At 31.1% G+C, this 27849-nt stretch overlaps 2 protein-coding genes across 2 annotated transcripts; one reads left to right on the forward strand and one right to left on the reverse strand.

The window, feature by feature from the left end:
* Positions 1 to 1789: 1789 nt before the first annotated feature.
* Positions 1790 to 3020, forward strand: LOC108466256 (protein RKD4). Its single transcript, XM_017766597.2, has 3 exons — positions 1790 to 1848; positions 1939 to 2419; positions 2699 to 3020. The coding sequence occupies exons 1-3, from the start codon at positions 1790 to 1792 to the stop codon at positions 2855 to 2857; spliced, it is 699 nt and encodes a 232-aa protein (XP_017622086.1). The 3' UTR covers positions 2858 to 3020.
* Positions 2972 to 4329, reverse strand: LOC108466756 (uncharacterized protein At4g00950-like). The gene is made up of 2 exons (XM_017767124.2): positions 3506 to 4329; positions 2972 to 3247 (listed from the first exon to the last, which is right to left on the reverse strand). The coding sequence occupies exons 1-2, from the start codon at positions 4031 to 4033 to the stop codon at positions 3185 to 3187; spliced, it is 591 nt and encodes a 196-aa protein (XP_017622613.1). The 5' UTR covers positions 4034 to 4329; the 3' UTR covers positions 2972 to 3184.
* Positions 4330 to 27849: the final 23520 nt, after the last annotated feature.

Raw genomic sequence — 27849 nt, forward strand, 5'->3', positions numbered from 1 at the left:
TTACATAAGAAGATTATGTACCTGAATCCAGTATTAGATACTAGAGAAATCCATTTCCAAGATTGAATCACCTTCATCCCACTTTTGAAATTGAATCGAGCACCCCATCACTGACCACAAACCTTCTGCTAAAGCCCTTTGATAGCTTCTCTCCCTCGCAAAGGAAATCGCATAGATATTTCCTTCAACTTCTCTAATGCATAAAATGTCATCACCACTCCAGATCCCCTTCAAAATACTCAAAACCCCCTTTTGATTTAATATTTTTTTTGCATGGATCTTCCCTACCACCATAAACTTGGTCAAATTTGAACATCCCCCATCTCCCCCCTCCAAGCTAATTTCCAATTCATCCATTAAAAAACCCTAGAAGAATTTCAATAGATTGGGCCAATGGAAAAACCAAAAAATGACGATTAGGAAATTTTCCCATCCTTTATAGATCCGCGGCAAGCAAAATAAAAAGTAAAAGCTCAAGACCTAGGCAACAAAGGATTAATAACCAACTCAAGATCAAACAAACCTAAAACCCAAATTGAGAGAAAAGCAAAAACAAAGAAGAAAGAACAAACAAACCAAGAGAAACCTTAGTGGGAATACTCCAATGGCGGAGAAGAAACCTCCCAGGAACGAGGGAGAATTCTCATTTCGAGAAAAAACTTCCAAGGAAAACATTGTTACAATATTCAGATTAAAAAAATATATATGAAGAAGATTTTGAAATAGAGAAAAGCTTACTTCTTTTATTATTACCATAATTTGTGGGTAAAATATAAATATAAATATAAATATTTTACATTTATTGATTTAAATTTATATTACCTTTATTTTCAATAATTTTTGAAGTTGTATATATTTACATTAATGTAAGAATTTGTATTCTTTTGATTTGAAGGTTAGCAAAGTAATTATTGGACAAAATACAGAAAAATATTCTGTAAGCTGCCGGTACATAATGACGAAATAATTATGGAAATATATATTTAAAATTTCAAAAGAAAATGTTTTAAACGAAAATATATATCCAACGCTTACACAAATTCAACTATATTCATGATTTCAAGATTATTTCTTTCCGAAATTTCACGTGAAATATATTATTCTCCAATTATTAAAATAATTAGAAGTTATATAGTTTGTATTTTAGATTTTATATCAAACAAAATTAAATTAAATTTGGAATTTTTATTTTCATTGACAATTTTTATAACAAATATAGTAAAAATATATATGGGATTATTATTATATATTTTGTAGATGGATTGGATCATATACTAGTTTCATGCAAAACAGCCAAAGCTGAATCAGAATTTTGGCTGACTTATATTTATAAAAGATTGTTGAAACATATTAAAAAAAAAAAAAAGGAACCCACATTTAGATATGTTTCCTATACATTACGCCAAAAAGAAGAAATATATAATTAAAGAGGGAAAATGGAAATTGAAATGTGAAATAAATTAAGCTTGAAAGTTGTGAGATCGAAAAGATACGATGTTTAAATCATCTAAAAGAACACAGGCATTAAAAGAGAGATAAATAATGTTGATGAAGATGCATGCAAAACCGTAGTGTGTTTAGTTATTGGTAAATTGTTCACTAATAAATGATAATATTTAATACATCTCATGAAAAGTTGTGCAATTTAATTCCATATATAGACTAAATGTGCACAAACGCCAACATATAGCAATTCATTCCCTTTCCCATTATATATATAAACACCCTTTTAACTACTCCTCAACTTCATTCTCCATTACCTTACCAAATGGATCTTGGTTTCGCAAAGATGGAAAATGGATCTGAATTTGACTACTGCTTCAACTTTGAAGAAAACCCATTTGGAAAGTGAGATGCTTTAATCATGTTTTTGCTTTTAAGTTTGGGTTCTTTTTGTTCCTTAATGTTTTTGTTTTTTTTTTGGTTCATTTACCGCAGGGTGGAATTTGAAGTAGACAGTTTTTACGATTTCAATTCACCTGCATTGCTTCCCCATCCTCAGGCCGACAATTTATGCATTCAGTTCATGGATTTTGAAGAGATAAGCAGTGACTTCGCTCTTTTTGATCAGAATGAAGATATCATGGCTGATGCAATAAAGAGAGTAGTGGATTCATTTGACCACCATTGTGGCAATATTACGAACAGTGGTGGTTCAAGTACTGAAGCATCGAGAGTGATTCATGAAATTGAGTATGGGGATTCACATGGAGAGAAAATAAGGAGTTTCAGAAGGAAAAGGACAGCTTCATTGGAATTAGATGAGATTCAAAAGTACTTTGATTTTCCAATATCTAAAGCTGCTAAAGAGATGAATGTGGGGCTGACTTTGTTGAAGAAGAGATGCAGGGAACTCAACATCATGAGATGGCCTCATAGGAAGATCAAGAGCTTGAAATCTCTCATTCACAATGTCAAGGTATATACTTACATATATGTATGCATGGGATCGAACAAGTTTATGCTTAAGAAACCTTTGTCTAGTTATTATTCCTGAGTAAGGGTCTCGTTAGCATGACATGACAATGATGATGTTACGAAATATATTTTAATTAAAGACATGATAACTGGTTGGCGTTTAGCAGTGGTTGATGGTGCCACATGACCAAACTCTTTGTCAAAGGCAATGGTGGAGGTTTCTAAATTCTAATTAGGAGTGAACAACTTATTTGTCATTGTTTAATATCTTTTATTTTAGGAGCTTGGATTGACTAATGAGATAGTGATGTTGGAGGAGCACCAAAGGATGCTAGAGAAAGTGCCAGATCTGGAATTAACCGACAGAACCAAGAAGCTTAGGCAGGCTTGTTTCAAAGCTAATTACAAGAAAAGAAGGTCCCTTGCCTCTTGTTATTGACTGCCATGCCATTCACTGCTTACTTTTCTGCTATAATACAGTCACCAATAGCTCTCTTGCACTATATGTTTTAAACCACAACTATTTATAGATATTAATGTAAAAAGAAAATAGTAATTTGAACCAACCCTGATTTCATTAGAGCTAATTTCATATACATCATAACATTACAGCTAATTTCTATCCCATATCACCATTGGATCCATCGCACATCGTGAACTGCTCTAAATTATTCTAACATATATTACTTGAAAGAAACCAACAAAATATATTTCAATATAGAAGTTAAAACAGTTGATCTCACAGATCAGCTTGTGGCTATTGGTTTCAGGAGCCTTCATGCGCTCGTCTCCATGGGACCACTTTCTTAAAGCTTTCATAAATGCTTGCCTGCAGATATATGTAGTTGTCGGAGTAGAACATTCCACAATGAAAAAAGTCAAAGGAATTCTTAATTATACTAGCCAAATTTTGCGCCCCTTTGTTGGTAAAATAGTTATTTACTCATAATTCCACTCAAATTCACTTGCACTTGAATAGTGGAAGAGTAAAACTCCCAGAAATTTATGGAACTTAAAACAGGAACAAAGATGATAGAAAGGAATTGGAAAGCAGAATTAGATTGTGAATGGTGGTTTTGAAACGTACCAAGACATGTGACCTAGCGTGAGATAGATTCAGAAAACAGGCTTTCTTCCTAACCCTGGCTATCTTCACCTCTGTAGTGCCACTGCCACCAGCATCTCCAACGCGAACAACCGAAGTTGAAAAGTCAAAACTTCTCTGAACAACTCGACCAGCCTTTCTAAAGCTCCTCGACCTACTGGATCCAAACTTATCCAGCCACTTGTTGTCCAGGCTCCTAAAAGACCCAGGCCGACACGCATCAGGACCATCCAACACAGTTGTTGGAGGTGGCATGTTAGCAAACTTAGCCTTAGCTAACAACCTCGGAGGCAGTTCCAAGCATCTTGCAACGTTTGGCTTTGATCCATTGCTTGTATCAGTTTCGTTCTCACTACCCCGATATGACCGCCTAGGCCTGCCCGGTGCTTCCTCCCACAGGAATGGAATTGAAACAGAGGCATGAATAGGCGGTGTTATCATCCCTGACGGCTCTTTTGCCATACTCGGAAACGAATATAGAGAAAGCTTAGGTGTAGGAGGAGACCCCATTTTGCTTTCACCCTCTGATCATGCAAACGTTATTCTTTTTTTCTTTTTTTCTTTTTTTTAGCTCTTTTTGCTCAGAAAAATCCTGTTGTGTATATATAATGGGTTTCAAAGGTTACAGAGGAAGAGATCGTGGGTAAAGAGGGTGGACGTGAATGTGGACTGCGAGAGAGCCTCCCGCAGCAACAAAAAACAACAAACGCTTCCCAGTACCCGACGCTTCTTAGCACGAAAAAGGTGCAAATATTAATAGTATTATTATTACAGGATAATGACACATCTACAATGTGCTTAGAAAAAGCTTATGTAATAATATATATTTATATATATATATATAATTGACATAAGAATTAAATAAAACATTTAAATGATAAAGATATATTGAAAATGCTTATGGTTTAGATTCCATTATCGTTAGTTTCAAAAAAAAAAATCCAAACTCTTTAAGCTTATTTTTAATTTTTCAATTTATATGCTTCTATTTTATTTTAATTCAATCATTTTAAGAGTTAGTATTTGGTAAATTGAGAGTGTACATTTTTATTCAAGTAGTCTTGAAAAATTAATATGTGTATCTTTTTTAAAATATTTATTTTTTAATATTTTATTATAGTCCTATAGGACACTTATCAACCATTGGCTCTTCTTGTGGAGTCTAAAACTCCACCGATAGTATACTAAATATTATTCATTGTTTTAATATATCTATTGTATTGAAATGTCAAATTTAAGATAGGAATTATAAATAAAAAATATGAATTAGTTTTTGGTACACTGACAGTGTATTTGGTACACTGACAGTGTACTTTTTTTTTATTCCATAAGCAGTCTTAAAAAATTGTCATGTGTCTTTTTTATTTTTAATATTTTACTATGCTTTTATAGGATACTTGTTAACATCTACCTATGTTAGTGAAGTCTAAAAGCTCTATCCGTAATGTACCAAATGTTTTTTCAAAAACAAAATACTAAAAATTTAAATATCATCTTAACTTGTATAGAACATTGAATAAAGTTCTTTTTAGACACTCGTTTGATATGAGTTCAAACTTTGTCGCTCTATTTTCCACTCCAATATTATAGATAAGAAATTTAGTAAAATTTAGAAGAAGAAGTATTTGGTAATTAAAAAGATTGCTAAAAAATACATGGGTAGTCTCTACCAAAAATTCAAAAGAATTCTTTTCCTAATTAAAAAAGGATAAAAGAGATAGGGTAGAAGAAACAGTAAAAATTGTTAAAGTTTATGGAGAGAAAATGAAGAAAATAGTTTTTTTTTGTGAAGAGGATAGTTTATAAATTTATTAATTATTTAAAATTTAATGATAAATAATATTTGTTTTCTAAAAATGATTTTTTGTAATTTGATTAATTGAATTGAGGGTACTCAACTTATGATATCAAGTTCGATCAAATCTTTTATGTTAATATAAATATGGTAGGATCTTTTAAGTCATGACCTTCTATGTTTAATGGATCAAATTATGGATATTGGAAAATAAGAACGGAGGAATTCATAAAATCTATGGATGGTAAGGCATGGTGTTTGATCCCAAGAGGATAAGAACCCCCAACTACTATTTTTTTCATGTGTTAAGACTTTAAAACTTGAAACTAACTAGACTTGATGAGGGAGAAGCTTGCTAATGCAAACTTTATGGCACTAAATGTCTTTTTTTCTCTTTTTTTTTTTTTTTGGTGTTGAGGAGCAAGAGTTTAAGAGAATTTTTAAGTGTTCAACTACTAAAAAGATCCGGTTGATACTTGAAGTTGCCCATGAAGGAATTAGTATTGTGAAGCAATCCAAGCTTTAGATGTTGATTATCAAATTTGAATAATTGGTTAATTAACCATTTTAATTGTTTAAATAATTACTATCTAGGTACTTAAACATTTTCTAATTTAAAACGGCGATTAAACTTTTACAATTTATTTTTTTGAGTTTTAATTAACGATTTTCTTGGTTAAGTTACTTATCCGATCTTCAAAATATTTTCTTGATAGCTTTATTAATTTTTATATTTCGTCTTTATGGACTCGATTTACGGAAATAAAATTCTAAAACTGCATTTTTCGATACCACTTAAAATTGGGTCATTACAGTTTTCTTTGTTTACAAGGAGAGAGTTTCAAGTTGAGCCATAAAAATTAAGTAGTTCCTTCTTAGATATTGCAAAAGATAGGGGAGAGGTTTCTATCTAAACCTTGAAAGATAAAAGATAAAGATTATAAATGTTATACTTTATCCTTAAAAAGTAGCAATTAAAGTTGATGAATTAGAAAAAAATTTAATAAATGAAACTAAAGTAATAGAATTAGGCAATTAAGGCCAAACCATTATAAATTGATTATATTATTTTTTCGGGGCAAATTACACAGGTAGTCAACGAACTATAAAAAAAAAATTCATGTTAGGCATTAAAAATAAAAAGTTTGCAATTTAAGCACCCACATTACATAATTCGGTCATTTTAGTCACTCCTGTTAAAATCACGACTGACAAGTTGACGTGGCAATTAAGAAATTCAATATAATAACAAATTTAGCTGTTAACTTTTATATATTTTATTAGTTTAGTCATAGTTTTAAAAAAACATTAGCTTTATTTGGCCGGATAAATGCTAACAGAGTTTCAAACAATTATAAGCGACGGTTCTATTTAGCCAACTTGAGAACAAAATCGATATTCCTTTAGAAAATTCAGAAAAAAAAATTACAGAAATATAATTTGGAGTTCTTAGCTAAAAGAAAACTTGTTAAAAATGATCAGACTTTAGAGCTTAGTATTGGTAATGAAGGGAATCTGTGCTTTTGAAATCATTGTGCGTACTGAGAAAATTTTAGAATAAGTGGTTAAATGTCAGGTATGCCCGCAAGACAAAGCCGAATATCAAGTCCCGTCAGGTTTGCTGTAGTCTATAATGATTGCGGAATAGGAAAGGAAACAAGTTACTATGGATTGTCGGATTACATGATATGTCATTATCTATCATTTTGACCAAGACTCGAGATTTACCTCCAGATTTTGAGATAGATTCCGTGAAACTCTAGGCATGAAACTGAATTTTAGTACAATATTTTATCCTTAAATTGACAGATAATCGGAATAGATGATTTGGATACTAGAAGACAAACTACAGTATTGAATAATTGAATTAAAAAATAGCTAAAGAAAATTCCTACCATTAACAAAGTTCGTATATAAAGATAGTTATCAATTAAGTATTAAATGGTATTATATTAGGTTTTATATGAATGTAAATGCATAACTCCGTTATACTGGTTAGAGATGAGCAAAAGAAATATTATAGGGATTGATCTGATTTGTGAAATAGACTATAAAATTCATATTATATGAGACAGTTGAAAATCACCAAAGATCGACAGAATTATGTATTGAATTGTAGAGAAAAGGTATCGAATTGCAAACCAGAGATAAAGTAATATGGTATTGTCACATTACAGAAGAGAATATGAGAATGCTGGAAAATAAACATGAGATGCACAATACCCTAACCTTTTCACAGGTAAAAATTTCGAAGACAAAATTTCTTAAGGAGAGAGAGTTGTAACAACTTTTTTTCAGTAGTGTCGAAAACAGTGATTTCAGGACCACAATTACAATGAGTAAGTTAGGAAATAATATCTATTTAATAATTATGAGTTAAAAATAGTGTTATAGTAAAATGTGATTTAATTGATTTTATTAAATCAGTCAGTTAGTCAATGTATAAGTGGTACGTACTGAAAGTCAGTGGTTTTCGAAAATAAGGTATCGAGACCTTGTTTTCATAGACCAAGCTCCTAAATATTTTTATAAAAATATTTATGGAGTTTTAGCATAAGTGGTTTGAAATTTGGTCAAGTAATTTTAATGTTTAGGTAGTTAATTAAGTAAAAAGGATTAAATTGTAAAAGTCACAAAAGTTAATCCCTGTTAAACTAAAGGTGCTAATAGGAATAATGGCATGATTAAACAGTTTTAAGTGACAATTATGCCAAGGATATTTTTGTTGGACAGTTTCATATATGCATTTTAGTTTATAATATATGTTGATGTAAGAGTAATTTAGTAATTAAATAATAAATAACATAAACAAATAAGTAAAACAACTATCATCTTCTTCATTTCTTTGTTTAGAAATCAAAAACTCCATAGCTAACCTTGGGAAGCTTCTGGCCAAGTTTATTTTGTATGCATGGTATGTATTTTTTCGCCCATTTTTAGTGACTTTTATATTTTTGAGATTGTTGTAGCTTAATCTAGTTAATTTGGGGACTAATTCATAAAATTTTTAAATGTTTAGAAATTTTCCATGAATGAGTTGGTAATGTTTTTGAATTTTGGTGATAAATAATAAAATTTGGTTGCTAGATAGGACTATTTCATAAAGTGATTTTGTATAGTTTTTAAGCTTAAAGAATAAATTGAAAATATATTAAATTTGGCATGGTTTTCTTGTAAAATTTCAGTATTAGAAGGCTGATTATGGATGTTTAAGAATTTGTCTCTATGGGTTTATGGGTTAATGGGAAAATAAGCTTGTTTTGATATTAGGGAGTAAATTGAATAAAAAGTAAAAGTTTAGAGCAATTGTGAAAAATGTCAATAAAGATGTCTTATGAATTAAATGGATTATTATTAAGTATTTGGGCTGATAAATAAATTATTTTTTAGATCAAAAACCAGTAGATAATCATGGAGAAGAGAAAATTTCTTATTAGTCCCTGACATTGCAATTTTTGTTGTTTAGCCCTAGTAAGTTCATACAGTATGTTTGTGTTAAATTGTTATGCATTTAAAATTATAATTGTAAATATGTTAATCAAAATTCTAGTTGTTTACAATTTGGTTAAAAAAAGGTAAGATAGAAGATTAAATTGAACAGAATTGAAGATAGTATAATTTGATAAATTAAGGAATTGACTTTGAATTGGACTGAAATAGGATATGTTATGTGATAAAGTGATGATTTGATTAAATGAATTGAATCGATTCGATTTAAATTGGTTGTATGTGAAAAGAACTAAATTGAGTAGATTCGAAAATGTTAAATATTATTTGAAATGTAGAATTACACTAATGTGGTGATGAACTATGATATATTTATGAAATTCTTGAATTGGTTGATTTAGATTATGGTATTGAAATTAAGAATTGGTTTTAAATGAATATGAAAAACTTGTTACCCTATTAACTATTTGAGCAAGATCGGGTATAATTAGCATACCATAGGATAGAAAGAGTTTAGGGTTATACGAATACGTGTCGGGGAGTGTTGGGCACCCCATTTTTCGATTATATCGACCAATGTTGGGCACATTTATTTGTCAATTTTATCGGCCAGCACAAGGCGTAATTCATTATTACGAATTTATCCGTTAGGCACTAGGTGCCAAATTGGTGTGTTGGTTGGAACCGTGTATTAGTCCGAGTCCAAGTCAAGTTAATAGGGATATGTATAATGTAATTGTAATAAATGATTTTAGATTGATTTGATACAATGATTGGATAATGCATATACATATTGAGAATTAGTTATATAAGCCTATGGGGCCAATGTGAAAACATGACAAATCAATGAATGTGATTCAGAATTCACATCATTAAACGAAGTAGTAATTGAAAATAAATTGGCAATTGTTGTATATTTGGTATAAAGATGAATTGATATGATATGAGAATGAAGTTCATATGATCTAATATGAATTTGATTGAAAATTCAAATTATGAAATGGAAATAATGTTTGACATTAATTTAAAATGGGATGTATTGTGGGTAAATAAATTGTATGATATGACTTAGATAGTGAACTGATCAAATGGTTGATTGTTTTGTAGATGTTGTTGAAATATTACTTTAAATGAATTAAAATGTTATATGATTGAATACTATATGGTTTTATAAATGTTAAACTCACCTTTTTTATATTTGATTTGCCATGATAGGCAAACTTTACCAAGCTAAGTAACATGTAGTGTATAATTATAATCTGAGGTAAGTTACTTAGTTTTAAATACTTGTGAACTTACTAGGCACTTGTAATGCTTACTCATTTTTTTCCTTTTTCCCTGTAGTGTCAACTTGCGGAACGTGTTAGGTGGATCGTCAAGAAGTTCATACTATCCTGGTATTTATTTTGTAGTCTTTTAACCATATTAAGGCTTGGTTATGTCTTAAGCTTGTGCAAATGTTATATCTTGAATGATTTTGTCATTTTGAGATTATGTTTATGTAAATATGTGTATGATGGAATTAGTCATAAAGATGGTATCTTGATGAGAAGTTTGACTTAGATATTTGTTTGCTTTGATGGTGTCTAGATGATACGCTAGAAAATAGGTGCACAAAGATGAGTTATAAGTTTAGTTATGTTTAAAATGATTTGGCAAGCTTGATGCTTAAGCTTGAGATTGTTTGAATGGCTACTTGGTGCTTGATTAGATGATAGTGAAAGTTTTATTGAAGGCTTAATGGGTTGGTATGTATGTGGTCTTTTGTTTGGTTTTTAAATTGTCGATTGAGGTGCCAATTGTGGCATATTGGTTATGCATTTAGGATGGTTGATATAAATGATGATTTTGGTTGATTTGAATGCTTTTGAATTGCTTGAGATGTGGTTTAAATGATAGTTTGTGGCTTAAGTGTTCATGGTTTAATAGCTTCCTTAAAAAGGAATTTTTTAGGTACACACGGGCTGACACATGATCTGGCATACGGCCGTGTGGTATGTAGAAATTTAAGTGATTTTGGTACATATGAGCACAAAGAGTTACATGGTTTGCTCACACAGTTGTGTGACCTATTCATATGGGTATGTGGCCTATCTCACACGAGCACAACTCTTGTACACGGTTTAGTGACACGACTGTGTGGTTCATCACACACGGGCTAAGCTTTCACACACAGCCAAGGGACATGGCTGTGTGACCCCTGTATGCAGAATTTTACTATCTTTTTTTTATTTCAATTTAATCCCTGTTTGTTTTTGGGTTGGTCAAAAGTTTTTGTAAGCTCGATATTAACCTAAAATTGATTTAACTATAGGATATACTTGTTATTATATCCCTTACCATATTTAATCATTCAGTCAAATTTATTCAATTCAAATTCATCATTTCACAACGTCTTCCAAAGAACTAACTCACCTTATAAACTTACCACGTAATGCAATATGAAAATGCAACAATTGAAACAATTCAGATTATAGAAATACAAACTATGAACTCCGAACTATTCGTCAACAACCTTATCTTTTCCTTTGTTTTTCGAGGGATCTAGGTCGACGTTAGCTATAGGTTAAAACAATAGAACATTTCATCAATACACAAACAATTTTACATTAAATTGCTAATTTAATCAAATTTTTCATTTAAAATGAGTTATGTTATGTTTAATGTTTGGAATTATAGAAATGCCACTAAGTATGCTAACCGTACGGTTTTGTTTCCTGTGCACAAGTTAGGTACTTTCAATTTGATCATCAACCTCAACATCCACCGACAATCTCGGGCTCAAAGTGTTGGTAATGTGTTTCATTTTAAATCTTGGCATGTACCTAAGAAGTCTTATGGTTATATGATGTTCATTTTAGGTTGCATTGACATTTTGTGAATCATAAGTAAATATTTGTGTGTGATGGAAAAAATCATGATAATGATAACTTGTTAAGTAGTTGATGGGCATGTTATTTGATTATAAGGTATTTAGGTGATATGCTAGGATATAGGTATGGAAAGATTATTCTTATTCTATGCCATATTTGAAATGATTTGGTAATCCTAGTACCTAAGTTATATGGCTAATATGGAACCAATTGAAAGATGGTTTGAATAGTTGGATGGTTTCATGTTAGGTTTGATATTTTAAGGTGCCATTGAAGGCATATTGATATAGTTGAGTGTGAAAACTAGTATTCAGGCTCCTTAAGTGTGAAAACTAGTTTAATTTGCTATACTGAATTTTGACAGATCACATCTCAAAAGGAGGTAATAAATATTTCCTAACTTTTATTGATGATCACTCTAAAAACATTTGGGTTTATTTCTTGAAACAGAAAAGTGAAGTCTTCGGAATCTTCAAATAGTGGAAGACACTATTAGAAAAACAAACCAGAAAATCCATGAAGTAGTTGAGAACGGATAATGGTCTTGAGTTCTGTTCGTCAGAATTTAATGATTTCTACAAACGAGAAGGAATTGAAAGACATCGAATCATTGTTGGAACTCCGCAGCAGAATAGAGTTACAAAAAGGATGAATAGAACCTTGCTGGAAAAGGCTTGATGCATGCTTTCTAATGTAGGCTTAGGGAATAAATTTTGGGCTGAAGCCGTAAACCTGGTAAATTATTTTGTAAATTGATCTCCTCATCAAGCATTGAACAGTAAAGTTCTAGAGGAGATATGGTCAGGTAATCCTCCCAATTAATCTAATCTTAGAATTTTTGATTGTCCTATTTATGCTAAAGTTAGCGAAGGAAAGCTCAAACCAAGGGTCGTTAAATGCATCTTTCTGGGGTACTCTGCCAGTACAAAAGGTTTTAAGTTGTGGTGTTCAAAATTCGATAAAATAATTGTTAGCAGGGATGTTACATTTGATGAATCTACCATATTTCAATCAGTAAAAGGGACTTTTACTTTTAAAGACACAACAAATTAGAGTGTCTCGAGCAAGGTGCATTCAAAAGCAGAAATAGAAGGAAACGTATTAATGAGAAAATGCCCAACGTCACAACGACGAGACGAACAGAGGTCTCATCTCGATGAAGAGTCACACGACGTTGCTACGACATGAAAAATTCTTGTTCTTACAAGTTTGAAGTTGTTTCGGATCTGTTTGGGGCTCCATCCGACCCTTAGGTACCCTTATCATCTCAGTTAACTAATTATAAGTTGGCTCGTGACAAGAAATGACAAGAATTCTGACGACCACAGAAATATTGTGAAGGCTAGTGGCAGTTCAACCGATCCTTCGTGTTATTATGAGGCAGTTCAAGCCTCTGATTTTAGCAAATGGCTCATTGCAATGGGATGGAATAGCTTCAAAAGAACAAGACTTGGAGGCTAGTTAGACCTTACATCGATAAAAGAATCGTTGGTTGCAAATGGGTGCTTAAAAAGAAGGAAGGTTCGAGTCCTAATGACACTAGGTAGAAGGCAAGACTGGTTGCAAAAGGGCTACAGTCAAGTGGAGGGAGTTGATTTTCATGATGTTTTCTCTCCTGTTGTGAAACATACGTCCATTCCGGCGCTTTTGGCCCTTGTTGCATCAAATAATCTTGAGTTAGAATAATTAGATGTAAAAATTGTTTTCCTTCACAGTGACCTTGAAGAGGACATCTATATGCAACAACTAGAAGACTTCAAATTTGAAGGTAAAAAAGATCAAATTTGAAGGTAAAAAAGATCATGTTTGTCTCTTACAAAAGTCCTTGTACGGTTTGAAGCCTCGGCAATGGTATAAAAAGTTTGACTCCTTCATGTTGAGTATTGGTTTTTCTTGAAATAATTATGACAATTGTGTTTATCTACAATGTATTGGTGATAGTTCTTTTACATATTTGTTGCTTTATGTTGATAATAAGTTAATTGTGGCAAAGAATCGATCTGAAATTGATCGTCTTAAAATCATGATTAACTCTAAATTTGAGAGAAAATATTTAGATGCAGAAAAAAAATTTTGGGGATGAAAATTTTGAGAGAAAAATATTTCAGGGAATTATTTTTATCGCAACAAAGGTACATCAAGAAGATCCTTGAGCAATTTGAGATGCAAGATGCAAAACCGATAAGTACTCCTTTAGCTGTACACTTTAAACTCTCAATTTTAGACTTCCCACATAATGAATAAGATGAAAGGTACATGTCAAAAGTACCTTATTCAAGCGCAGTTGGAAGCTTGATGTATGCAATGGCATGCACTCGTCCCGATATTTCACATCTTGTTAGTGTTGTTAGTCGATACATGTCAAATCATGGTAAGTTACACTGGCATGCAATTAAGTGGATTTTCAAATACTTACAGGGTACTTCTAACATGTGCTTAGATTTTGGAAGAACTCAAAAGGGTCTAGTCAGATATGTTGATTTTGATTATGCAAGAGACTTAGATCAAAGAAGGTCTCTTACAGGTTACCTATTTGCTTTTAAGAATTGTGTCATTAGTTGGAAAGTGACACTTCAAGCTACAGTGAATTTGTCAACTACTAAAGCAGAATACATGGCAACTATAAAAATAGTAAAAGAAACAATTTGATTAAGGGGCCTGTTCAGTGAATTGATAAATGAAAAAAGGGCAACTGTAGTATATTGTGATAGTCAAAGTGCCATACATCTCACCAAAGATCAAATGCATCACGAGAGAATGAAACACATATACATTCATTATCGTTTTGTTCGAGAGGTGATCACTCAAGAGGATATTCAGATTCTTAAAATTGGCACAGAACACAATCCAGCCAACATATTGACAAAGAGCCTTTTAGTTTTAAAGTTCGAGCATTGTTTGGACTTGGTATCTGACGAAGAATCAGTTAAGCTCATAACAAGGCTTGACAAGGGAATTGGTCTAAATACGAGTCAGGGTGGAGATTTGTGGAAGAGTGCTTCTCTTTGACCAAAATTTATTTTGGCTTTTCTTCTCCTAGTTAAACTTTGTTTTTGGTTTCCCACTTAAACTTTAATTAACCTATAGTTGTTGTTGTCATATATGCTATGAATTTTAGCCTTTAAATATGTCTTAGTTGCTCTAGGTTTTACACAAAAAAATATTTAGATTGAGAGAATTTTTTCTTTTTTTCGAAGGGTTTTTCTTGTAAGGCTTCGATTTTTTCTTTTAATTCTCTTCATCTTTTGTACTCTCTTTTTGCCCATTGTTTTTTATCCTCTTTCGAGGAGTTTTTCCACATAAAATTTGTGTGTTTGATCTTTTCGATTCTTATTTTCTTTACTTTGTTCGTTATTTAATCGGGTTTATCCTCTACAATATTTATGTAAGTATCGATAGTTCTTCATAAAATATTGATACATGTTGATAAATATCGATACCTTTGATTTGCCAAGAAAAGCAATCGTAATTTGATATCGGTTTTAATAAGGTATTGATATAGTATCAAAACCAACTATAAACTTTTGATATTAACATTAAAACTTTGAAATTTTACAATCTAATTCCATTTAATGTCTAGATTTTCATAATGAAGTCCTTAATAATCTCAATTTACTATGCATGTATGGTATGTGATTTGTAATAATTATAAATTGTATTTAAATTTATTTTATGTGGATTACCTTTACAATGAATGTGACAGTTGAATGAGTAAAAGGTGTTACATTTTTCTCATGTTTTAAGTTTTCTTTTATCAATTCACCCTTTTGAAAATGTCGAATGCTTTTCTTACTACAATTTATTACATTTATTTAAAGGAAGCTTGGTGCTTCTTTCATAAATCTAGAAGGGTAACTTACGTTGACTCCATCATTTAACATCAAATTTGTAATTAACACTTATATTGAACCGTTAAATGAAAAAAAAAATGAAATTTGAAAATTATCCATACTAATTGAAATCAATGAGCAATAATTTTAAATACAACCAAATAATCTGTTTTATTTAAAATTATTCATAATTATATTTTGATCAATAATATTAAAAATCTAAAATCCTGTCAAATATATATCACAAAATTATTGAGAAATAATTGGTTTTTACTTTTAGCAAAAAAAATCTTATGTTAGAAAAAAAGGGTCAATGGCATTTGAATTATATGTAATAATATTTATATACATAATTGTTCGGAATTGGATGTAACATGCACCTTATTATTAGTATCTATAATTTAGGGTTAGTTTGGTATTGTTGTCGAGAAATGCTTTTAAAAAGTAAGGTGGAAAAGAGCATAGTAGAAGTGATTTTGAAAATTTTAGTTTAAGATTTAAGTGTTTAACATGGGTGAAAAAAATGCTTTGAAAAAGATAAAATGTTTATTTTAGACATGATGATGTTAAGGAAAAAAGATGTATTTAAATGATAATAAAATTCGTTAATTTTATTATATATGAAATACATCAAATTAAATTATAATAAAATATATAAAATTATTATAATTTATTATTAATATTTTAATACATGAATTAGAGAAGTTAAATATATTTAAAATAACTTGTATTATTTTATTTTTTTGTAAAATGTAATTTTAATATATAAATCATATTAGATATTAACATAACATAGAAAACATAAACCTAACAAATTCAAATATTCTATGTATTTAAATTAAGTTTCAAAAAAGGGTAATGATTGTATACCCGATATAAATATTAAAAATTTTACATTAGCATTTTCTATTTAAAGTGAATTCATTAAACTAAAAACTATGACATCTCATGTTCATTCCATTTCATAACCACCTAAATTGTTTGATTCAACGTCATCACCATCATCACTTTCTCCATCATGCACATCTTCTGGATCAGTGATATTCTCATACGCCCTATCAATATTTTAGTAGTCCATAAAATCTACATCATTTCGACCGACATGTTTTCGGATAAAATTGTGTATCACCATTGTAACAACAATGATTATTGCTAGCTTTCCAAAACTATAACTTAGCATATCCCTCAAAATGGCTCTTTTTTTTTAAAACACCAAAAGTTCGTTTAATCACACTACGTAATGATGAATATGAATGATTGAATACCTCTTCTTTACCAGATATAGGTCTACCTCTACAAAATTCAGGTAAATGATATTGCAGTCCTCTATATGGTCCAAGATAACCTTTCCTTTTAGGATATCTAGAATCAACAAGATAACATTTTTCTACATGTCATAATATGATAACCAATTAACTCAAGGGTTGTTTATTTTTTAAAATTATCATTTAAATAACTTATACTTTATTATTTAAAAAAGAAATAAATGAAATAGCTTACTATTTAGTGGGTATGGAAATTTGTATTTTGGATGCCGAATGGCATCAAGAAATATTCTAGTGTCATATGTCGCTCCTTCCCATCCAGCCATCACAAAGGTGAAACATATTAAAATCACATACTGCCATAACATTTTGAGTCAGGACACCTTTTCTTCCATTGTAGGGAATTTGTTCATTTGGTGGAACAAGAACGATAATATATGTACCATCAATTGCACCTATGCAATCTTGAATAAATAATCATATTAGGTTGGATTTAGTAATGCCTTTTACAAGAACTTTTGACATGAAAAGCACTTGTAACACCCTAAATTTAACAAATCCGAGAAGAAGGCGTGTAGATATGAATGTTACCAGTTTTAGCGCACTATGGTAGTTTAGTCTGCCCATCTACAGACTTTTGATGAACTAAAATTTAGCGCATAAAGTATCCGCTTGTAGAAGTATATAAAGATTTCATCTCGAGGTATTCTGTAGTCAAAGGAAGAGTACGAAAAATGAAGAGTAAGATTTGAGAGAGATACCACCAAAGGTGTGGTAAGCCTAGCCTACTTGAATATTGTGTCAATTGGGTTTTGTAAACTAATCTAGTTAGGAGCCAACTGAATTGACTGTCAAATAACAGCTTTACATGATTCTCTTGTATATTTCTTTCGGTTCTTATGGGCCATTTAAAGGACAAGTTTTGTATACAATCAACATTTTTCAAGTTCCACTAAGAGGAACTAGGTATACATATGGTAAGAAGGGCATATTTAAGAGGATCTCTCCTTCCTTCGAATCCAAGTTCTGGATTCTTCTTGTTAAACTCAAATAGTCTTTCCTTCTTTGTTAAATTGGAAGCTAAAGATTGTAGGATATCAGTGGATGTTTCAACATCCTAGTAAGCCTGATAACTCTGTATGTTATGATTTTGAAAGAGTAAGGATATTAAAAGCATAGGAATAGAAGGGTGTGGATAAGAGGCCCTGCGTGGGGGTCGTCTGTAATCAAGATGTTAGTAAACCATTTGTAAATGATATTTTTATGGAAGTCCCATGTTCTTTTAAGTAGATATTGTTGCTAGTTTGAGAAGGACGATTGGATTTGGGACTCTGAGCTACAGCATAAGTGAGTTCTAGGTGAGTCCTTAACCTAACTCATGTATATTAATTTACAATTGGAAATCGTATATTGATGTTATCTTGGATAAATGTTAAGTGTGTATGAAGTATCATAACATGTTGCATGTTCATAAATGAGGTAAAATAGTTACTTTAGGAATAAGAGGATGTGGGGTAAGTATGCATGTGAAATTTGTTATGAAAGAGTATAAACCAGTTAGATATGTGAGTAAGTCTCAGTAAGTGGCTTTTGAGTAAACATCCATTTGTGATGTCGCTGGTAGGGCAGGTATATTGCTAACCAGATAGACAGATCACGACAATAATAAGAACACTCATAGTATAGCCTCCGATGATATGTAAATCAGACTGGTAGAACATGACATGCAAATAAAATGTGTAAGACCATGTGGCTAAGACCCATGGCACTGTATGATAATGAAAATACTCATAGTGATGCCTCCAGTGAGATATGGACTAGACTGGCAGAATACAACATGAAGTTATCGGAAAAAACCTAGTTTGAAAAAGATTTTCTTGCACAGCGAAAAATTAAAATTTTGAAAATTGACCCGGTTTGTGATATTTATAGCAATAAACCTTAACCGAATACACACCTGTGTTTTTCTGATAAGTAGATCCTTGATGTTTTTGAGTTTCAATCAAATGATCTTCTCCACTATTCTCTTACCAAAACTGCTTTAACTGTAGGCTCGAACCAATTGAATCAAAACACAAAACTAGAAAAAAAATTCCTTTTGGGGTGAAACTGCGAAAGCATAAATTCTCTCTTTTTTAATAGAAATCGATAAAATTTTTGTTCTAAAAAATATGTTTATAAATTGAGAATAAATTTTTTTGGCAGAATAACAATCTATCAAAAGTTGTGTTCATATCTCTACCGGTGCCATCTACTTATAGGAAGAGAATGTAGAACCCTTAAAGAGTTGTAAAAGTTTATTTCCACTAGAAAAATGATATCCTAGTTTAACTAGGATATAGGGTTTAAGGTTTAGGGCTAGGATATAAGGGGAGGAAACCCTAGTTAATGATACTAGGGTTTTTCCATCCTACCTTCTTACATGAGGGGTTTTCAGCCTCTCTCATATCAGGTCCAATTACGAGTACTTCTTGGGCCTTTTTGACCTAATACTCTATAATATGATCCAACTTGATTAAGTTTTTCCATTTCCAAAAATAAACTTTAATATCTAAATATTAAATAATTTTCTCACCCAATTTTACCTTACTCAAATTTTGACAATTTTACCCTTAGTAAAATTTTGATGATTAATAAAATTTCGAGAAAATTCATTCAATATGTTACAATTCAATATGTTCACTATGGCCGAATAATTTATTTTCATTTTTGGGCTTCAAAACAGTCCAAAAACATAAACTCATTCTTCCTTAATTTTTAAAATAATCCTATATAGGATTGTACATTTCCACTTTCATTTTCATTTCTATTTTTGGAAACCTACATTTATTTCTAAATGATTCCATTTCTCCAGTTCGAAGAAAACCATAATCATTACTTAATGTTTCTCATTTCTCTTTTTCTATTCATTCCATTCATTTTTATTCAAATAAGCAATTTATTTCTTGTTTCAACGAGCTAGTCGATGGATCGATTGGACATATGTGGTTGAGGCTCAAATGATTTATAATTAAGTTATAAATTTTCTCCTATTAATCTTAAACTCATTTAGTCACAAATTCATTCTACTATAGTATCATGACTGAACTCTCCTCAATGACATACCATTACGAAAACAACTACTAAGTCCTCGTCCAATGACCTTATCATAAGTGTGTTATTCTCATAAGATATCATTGATCCCTTTAGGATAATATTTTTTCTCCCAATATAATCCTATTTTATCTCATGGTAACCATTACATATTCCTTCTTGAAAAGTCAATCACTATCAAATAGTGATCAAGTCATCCATCACAAAAACGGGCGACTCATGTCCACGTTTAATTTTCATCAACCATGTAATGCCAATGAGAGGATATAATTTACCCATGTTTTGAGCTATGAATTCCATTTTTGTGAATGAGGCTACATACTACAAAAGTCGTACACCCAATGCACCAGCTATCGGTTCCTTATCTATTTGAACTTAAGCTTTTACTTACATCAAAGTGTACGAATCACACATACATAGTCTGCCATCAACTCAGGTTTTAGGTATATCACACTATGAACGTCACAAAAGAATAAATCCATAAACAGATTCAATATCTATTCCGCTTGGGTCCTGTCTAATGTGCCGTCAGTCCAGTCAATCTCATCTATGTCCTTATCTTCTGGGAGTCATCTGCTCTGATGCCCAAGATAAGGCATCTCCAAATAGGATTTGATTTATGGCATATTAGTCTTTTAGTTGATTTGCTCATTTTCGATTAGACTAATGACATGTTTAGGTTTTTTTTACTAATACAAGCTATCTTTTCGTATTATGATCCAATCACGTAGTACCACTTAGTATTAGTTAAACATTAGACAACCAGTAAGCAACATTTGCTTCTATTTTGCTTTGCATGCAAAAACTATGTGAGAACAATGTACAAAGTATTAATGTAATTCATGAATAATTTTATTAACCAATATGTTTGAAAAATTACAAGTGTACTTATACAAAAATACTACACTTGGGGTACTAGATCCAATAGAAGTTATGTATAAGACCATGTAGGAGAATAAATAGCATCCTCTAAAATAGTCCGATGAGACAATAAACAAGTAACTCTCTATGGCACCTTCATGGTATATTCTTAAGACCTTTATGGTGTATTCGATGAAGCCCGTGTGGAGTATTCTGTAACAGAGTATTCGGTGAAGCTTCTGTAACAGAGTATTCGGTGAAGCCCGTGTGGAGTATTTTGTAATGACATATTCGGTAAAGCTCATGTGGCGTATTCTATAATGATATTGTAGCACCCCTTACCCATGTTCTACACCGAAACAAGGTACGAGACATCACCGAAACATAACACATGCAATCGTACGAAACCATGACGTAGATTTTTTTTTATATCCAAGTTAAAACAATTCAAATTTCATACTTAATCATGCATCCTCATACCTTATAGCTTGAACGATATTAATTAATATCAATGGTCATATACAAAATGAGCTATCAAATATTGAAAGCTAACATTCTAGGCCAAATTAATTATGACATGAAACAAAATAACTAAGTCCTCTATACATGCCATAATCCAAAATATTGTTTTCAAAATACCAAAAGGGTGTTGATAGTGTGAATGGATCTCCAACAATCTCCGAACCTCGAGCTAGCTTGGTGACACTATAAGACAAAGGAAAGGAAAGAGAGTAAGCATAAAGCTTAGTAATTAAGTACGTAAATAATAAACAATTTGTCAACATGATTCTCAAGGTAAAACAATCATAATTGTACAATTACTCATTTTTAGGTTAAGCTATTTTCTTGAGTCACAATCATTAAATTATTTATAGCTAGAGCTACGGAACTCCAAATTAAGATCTGTTAATTTTCCCAAAAACCAAACTCACATATATTCTTACCATAAAATTTTTAGAATTTTTGGTTTAGCCAATTAGTACAGTTTATTCATTAAAGTTACTCCTATTTCACTATTCAACAATTCCGACCTCTCTTCAGTAAAAATTATTTATCTCATGGTACGGGACTCCAAATTAAGAACTGTTAATTTTCCCAAAAACTAGACTCACATATATTCTTACCATAAAATTTTTAGAATTTTTGGTTTATCCAATTAGTACAATTTATTCATTAAATATACCCATGTTTCACTGTCTGACAGTTCCGATCTTTCTTCACTAAAAATTATTTATCTCATGGTACGGATCGGATGCTATCCCGGTCAACTCCTCTTGAAAATATACCCGTCAATTCCTCTTGAAAATAGACTCATTAAGGATTTTAAGCATGCAAATTATGACCCATAATTATTTTTTTACAATTTTTAATGATTTTCCTAAATCAGAACAGAGGATTCCAAAATCATTCTGACCCTGTCTCACAAAAATCCAATTATCATAGAATATTAAATTATTTTGCCTTCACCATTTCTTTTATGAGAAAAAAAAATCATTAAGATTTAATTTCATATCTTATTCAACCTCTAATTCAATTTCTACCATTTTTGGTGATTTTTCAAAGTCACACAACTGCTGCTGCCCAAAACTGTTTTATTACAAAATTTCATTTTTACATAATTTCACTTACTCCATTCTATCTTACCAAAAGATTCACTCAACTATTGAGCACATTGCTCACAACTTTTCACATTGATATACCTGCACTTATTCATCACATAGTCATGTACATTTGTATTTTCACTTAGTAAATTTCTCATTGAACTCATCGGAATAATAATAGATACCTAGTGGCCTGTACATATACCACCCTTGTAACCGAAGCTCTTTGGTACGCATAGTAGCCTGCATTTAGTACTACACATACGACCTATCAATCTGGTACATGTAGTAGCCTGCACTTAGTACTACACACGTGACTTATCCATCTGATACACGTAGTAGTCTACATTTAGTACTACACACGTGATCAAAGTTAACGAGTACGCGTAGTAGCCTACACTTAGTACTACACATGCGACCTATCAATCTAGTATATGTAGTAGCCTGCACTTAGTACTACACATGTAACCTAACCATCTGATACACATAGTAGCCCGCACTTAGTACTACACATGTGATCTAAACTATCGGGTACGCATAGTAGCCTGCACTTAGCACTACACATGCAACCTAACAATCTGGTACACGTAGTAGCCTGCACTTAGTACTACACACGTGACCTAAAACTGTCTTAAACACATAGTAGCCTGCACATAGTACTACACATGTGTTCTCACAATGGATCATTCATATCTCTTCCATTCCGAAGGTTCAATCGGGAAATTCTTCACTTTTCAACATTTCACTAACTCTTTCTTAGTCAATCTCAATTCGTAGTTTACATCAATTGATCATTCTATAGGCAGTCACATCTCATATAGTAACAAAAGATAATAACATAAAAAGAATCAAAATATTATTTACATACAAACTTACCTCGGTGCAAAATATAGAAATTTTGCAATTTAGTCCACAATCTTTTCATTTCCCCGATCAAGATCGATTCCACGTCTTTCTTGGCCTGTAATAACTCATTTGACTTATTAAAATGCTCACATTATTCAAATTAACCCAGAAACATCCTATGGAAAAATTTACAATTTTACCCCTAAAGTTTCATAAAATTACAATTTTGCCCCTAGGTTCGGGAAATAATTTTTATTCAATTTCCTTGTATTTCAAACTTAGCCGAACCATTTTCATAACTATAACAGTCCATAATTTGCATTAAATCACACACTTACACACATTTTACATTTTTTTACAAACTAGTCCTTTTATGCAATTTCAACAAAAATTACTTAGTAAAAGTTGTTTATCACACTCCAAACATTCATATTATTCCATGAAACATCAAAATACATGCATTTCATCAATGGGTAAAATTTTAAATATAAACCCTAGCTCAAAATATTGGTAGAAATAAGTAAACTAACCTATGAGGATCTCAAAAATGTAAAAAAAACATTAAAAATGGAGCTAAAACGGACTTACAATCGAGCTTGGAAGTTTAAAAAACCCTAGCTATGTCTTCCTCATGTGAAATTCGGCTAAGGGGTTGAAGATGGACAAAAATTGGCTTTTAATTTTGTTTTTAATTCATTTTTAATAACTAAATAACCAAAATGCCCTTAATGAAAAACTTTAGAAACATGCCTAACCATGTCCATTTTTGTCCACCAACTTAACCAATAGTCTAATTACCATATAAGGACATCCAATTTAAAATTTCATAACAATTGGACACCTCTAACATGTAGAACTCAAGTTTTGCACTTTTTACAATTTAGTCCTTTTGACTAAATTGAGTGCCCAAACATCAAAACTTTCGAAAAAAAATTTACAAAATAATTCCATAAAAATGTAGACCATAAAAATATAATAAAAACACATTTTTCTATGTCAGATTTGTGGTCCCAAAACCACTATTCCGATTAGACCTAAAATTGGGCTATTACAAATATATTTAGTGAAGCCAGTGTGACGTATCCTGTAATGCCGTATTTGGTGAAGCCCATATGGTATATTCTATAATGGCATATTCGGTGAAGCCAGTGTGGCATGCTATGTAATATTTTTGTGATGTATTATGTAATGTCCTTGAGGTGAAGTTTGGTCAACTTCTTCTGTGTCGTGATCTGGCTAAGCTTTGAGACTTCTCTACTAGTTGATGCTATGATAAAGTTTTGGTAAGTGTAATGGTATCTTTGTTCTGTTAGCCTTATGGAAAATTTTGAATATGACCTAAGGGATACTCCTGAAAGAGTTCCTAATGGCGTAATTTGTAGGTTGAATCTGTCATAGTAGTATGTCAGTACAGGTAATTTGGTCTAATCTCATGAGTAGTTTAAGAGTTGTCAGATTTGAATTTGTGTATGCTATTTAAAGAAGTAATTTGAATTATTTGGTATTTTCCAAATCTGAGAGTTTCGTACTGTATAGAAAAGGTTATCTAAAGTTTATGTTATCTGCCAAACTTAGCATTCTTATGATGTGATATAATTGTCTGAGACTTTCTAAGTTGACTTAAAATGTTACCTCCATCATAATAAGGTGTGAGTTGGGTTGTTCCGATATATGATCTGACTGGTATTCTAGAAGTTGTCAAATTCATTATAAGGACTCATCTAAGATTGGATTCATATGAAATATGCCTTAAAGATTATTTAGTCTACCAATAATAGTATCTGTGAGTACTCCAATCTTGAAAGAGTATAAATTATCCGTCTAAGTGAAGATTTGCCGAAAGTAAATTTCATATGGGTAGTCTTCTGAGAAATGTATCTGTTTTTGGTAAAGGAAATTTCATATGGGTAGTCTTCTGAGAAATGTATCTGTTTTTGGTAAAGGATATAAGATTTGTATTGGGTAGTGAAATAAAAAATTTTTATACGGTAAATTGTGTATAAGATGATCAAGTATGGAAGTTGGCGTATAAGCATGCACCTGATACTGGAAAAGTATCTGCCAAAGACAAAAAGGAAATCCAAAATAATCAAAATAAGGAAATCAACAACAATTGCTACAAGGTAATCTAGGGTAAACTCACTAAGTTCGTTTGAACTTACAAATGTTTGGTTATGTTGCAGGTTCCATTTTAAGAATGGATATGACAGAAAGGACCAAGCCAAGATTGCGCCAAGGTAGCCAATCATGTTGTGATATTATGCATACAGAGGGTATTATAGGAGTATGATATTTAGTTCACCACATCATAAGAAGTCTGTCTTTAACTAAGTTTTATGTTTCAATGTCATAACCTAATTTTGTAAGTTGATGTAATCCTTAATGCCATAATAAGTATTTTTTGTGCCAGTTGAAAATTTTTTGCTAAGTGTCTGTGTGTTGTAACGTCCGATATCTAAATCTAATGATTCAGGTAGGGTAGAGGGTGTTACAACATATTTGAAGCAAAAAGAATGCTAAACAAGCTGCCTTTTTAGAGAATTTGTGCTTTTGAAAATCAATTTTTTTTGTCAAATGTAAAAGTAGAGATTTGGTGCTTTTCTACAACCAAAAGCACTTTTAAAAGTTGAAATACTTTTTCAACCCTCATAAAGACATCAACGGTAAGATATTATTGCAGCAGTTCCTACTTTTCCCTTTTATTTTCTCTGGTTCTTCCTACTTTCCTTTCATCTTCTCTGATTCTAAAATTTTCAAGCAGTTTCCCTTTTTTTTTCTCTGGTTCTTCAAATTTTGTAGCAGTCTACTTTCCCTTCTTTCATTTTCTTTGAATAAAAGTCTGATTTGTGAAGTAGCAGTGGAAGAGGACTTGCCATTCTTCTTCTCCATGAGAGGTAAATGACTTTGCATCCTCAATGTTCTATATAAAAAAACATCTCCATTTGTAACATCCTCAAAACCCCCTTTATAGTAAATAACATGAGATAAAATCTTAGGGAAAAAAAGGTATAAGATTAATGAAAATGAAAGTTTCAAGATATCAAAAGAAAGTTAAATCAAGAAGCAAGACATAATGTATTAAATTAAGGAATGGACTAAATTGTAAATATGTGAAAATTTTTGTGGCATAAGTATAAATATGGAAAAGTTGAAGTGAAAGGCCAATAGTGCAAATATCTTAAAGGTAGAAGGATATAGAAATTAAGGAAAATGGATTAATAAAGACCAAATTTAATAAGCGAAAAAAAGAAAGAGAAAAGAAAAAAAAAAGAAAGCATAATGGACTAAATTGTAATTTTACCAAATTAAGGGATGATTCAAGGATGGAATTTTAAAATATCATAAAGGGAAAAATGGTCAATTAGAAATAGAGAGAACTCTAGAAGGTAATGATGATGTTGGAGATATTTTGATGATATTTTACAATTATTTAATTAGATAAATATTAATTTATCAATATTTTATTATAAATAGCTAGTATAAAAGGAGAGAAAGAAGAAAAAGAAGAATAAAAAAGAGCATCCTCCCATCTTTCCAACCTGAGTGAAGGGGAGAGAAGAAGAAAATTTTTCTATATTTACAATTTGGTCATTCTACCAAAAATCCACTATTTTCACTTAGGATTTCAAGGAATTTTCATAATCACCAAGAGAGAAATAAGATAAGGAGACTATGGAGAACAATAAAATCACCTTGGATTCAAGAAAATGGAAGTTGGAGGAGAGAAAAAATCAAGTTAAAGTTTGAAATCCATAGGACAAGGTAAGAACATCGAGGTTTCAATATATTTTTAAGTTTGATATTATTAAAAAGCATGAAAATGATGTTAAAGTAGAGTTTTATTATATAAGACTTTATGTTCTTAATATTTTAGTGAAGGAAAATAAGAGAAAGATATGGGAAATATTATAGAGAAAGGAAAGGAGGGTGTTATAAACTTAGTTATCAACATTTTGCACTAAAATAATTTTGGACAAGAGTAGTAGTCTGACTTTGAAAATTCACCAAAATTGTAGAAATTTAATTAGAGGTTAATTAAAATATGAAATTAAAGCCTATTAAGTCTAGTTTTACATAGAAGAAACAATGTAAGCAAAATAATTTCATGTTATGAGATATATTAATTTTTGTGAGACAAGGTTAGATTGATTTCGAGTTCCCTATTTTGACTTTGGAAAATAATCAAAACTTGTAAAAAAAATGATTAGGGGTTTAAATTTATATGTTTAAATTTTTAAAAAGTCTATTTTCAAGAGAAACAAACAGAAACATAATCAAACCCCGTACTAAGAGATAATTAATTTTTAGTAAAGAAAGATCGAAGCTGTCAAGTAGTAGAACAGGGACAAATTTGAAGAATTTACTGTACTTATTGGCTAAATTGTAAATTTTAAAACTTTTATGGTAAAAACATATTTGAGTCTAGTTTCAAAAACATCAAGCAGATCTTAATTTCGAATTCTTTAGCTCAAGATATAAATAATTTAGTGACTATGACTCAAGTGGACAACTTTGATATGAACACATAAGCAAATAGTGGAATTATAGATAATGTTACATATAAACATATTATATATTAAAAGCTAAATATTTTAGCAAATATGTACATAAAGGATGTAGAATGGAGAGGAGGAGGAGGAAAAATATATATGAATATATATATAGTAGATGAACTTGAAATGTTTCGAAATGGTTGTAGGTGATAGAATGATTAA

This window comes from Gossypium arboreum, chromosome 1 (assembly GCF_025698485.1).
Source record: "Gossypium arboreum isolate Shixiya-1 chromosome 1, ASM2569848v2, whole genome shotgun sequence".
NCBI lineage: Eukaryota > Viridiplantae > Streptophyta > Magnoliopsida > Malvales > Malvaceae > Gossypium > Gossypium arboreum.

What these genes read in the sequence shown, in the direction of transcription:
- LOC108466256 (XM_017766597.2), top strand. Translation starts at nt 1,790, where the DNA reads ATGGAAAATGGATCTGAATTTGACTACTGCTTCAACTTTGAAGAAAAC. An exon ending in GAAGAAAACCCATTTGGAAA is followed by an intron (nt 1,849 to 1,938) that starts GTGAGATGCTTT and finishes CATTTACCGCAG; the next exon opens with GGTGGAATTTGAAGTAGACA. An exon ending in CTCTCATTCACAATGTCAAG is followed by an intron (nt 2,420 to 2,698) that starts GTATATACTTAC and finishes CTTTTATTTTAG; the next exon opens with GAGCTTGGATTGACTAATGA.
- LOC108466756 (XM_017767124.2), bottom strand. Translation starts at nt 4,033, where the DNA reads ATGGGGTCTCCTCCTACACCTAAGCTTTCTCTATATTCGTTTCCGAGT. An exon ending in ACGCTAGGTCACATGTCTTG is followed by an intron (nt 3,248 to 3,505) that starts GTACGTTTCAAA and finishes ATATATCTGCAG; the next exon opens with GCAAGCATTTATGAAAGCTT.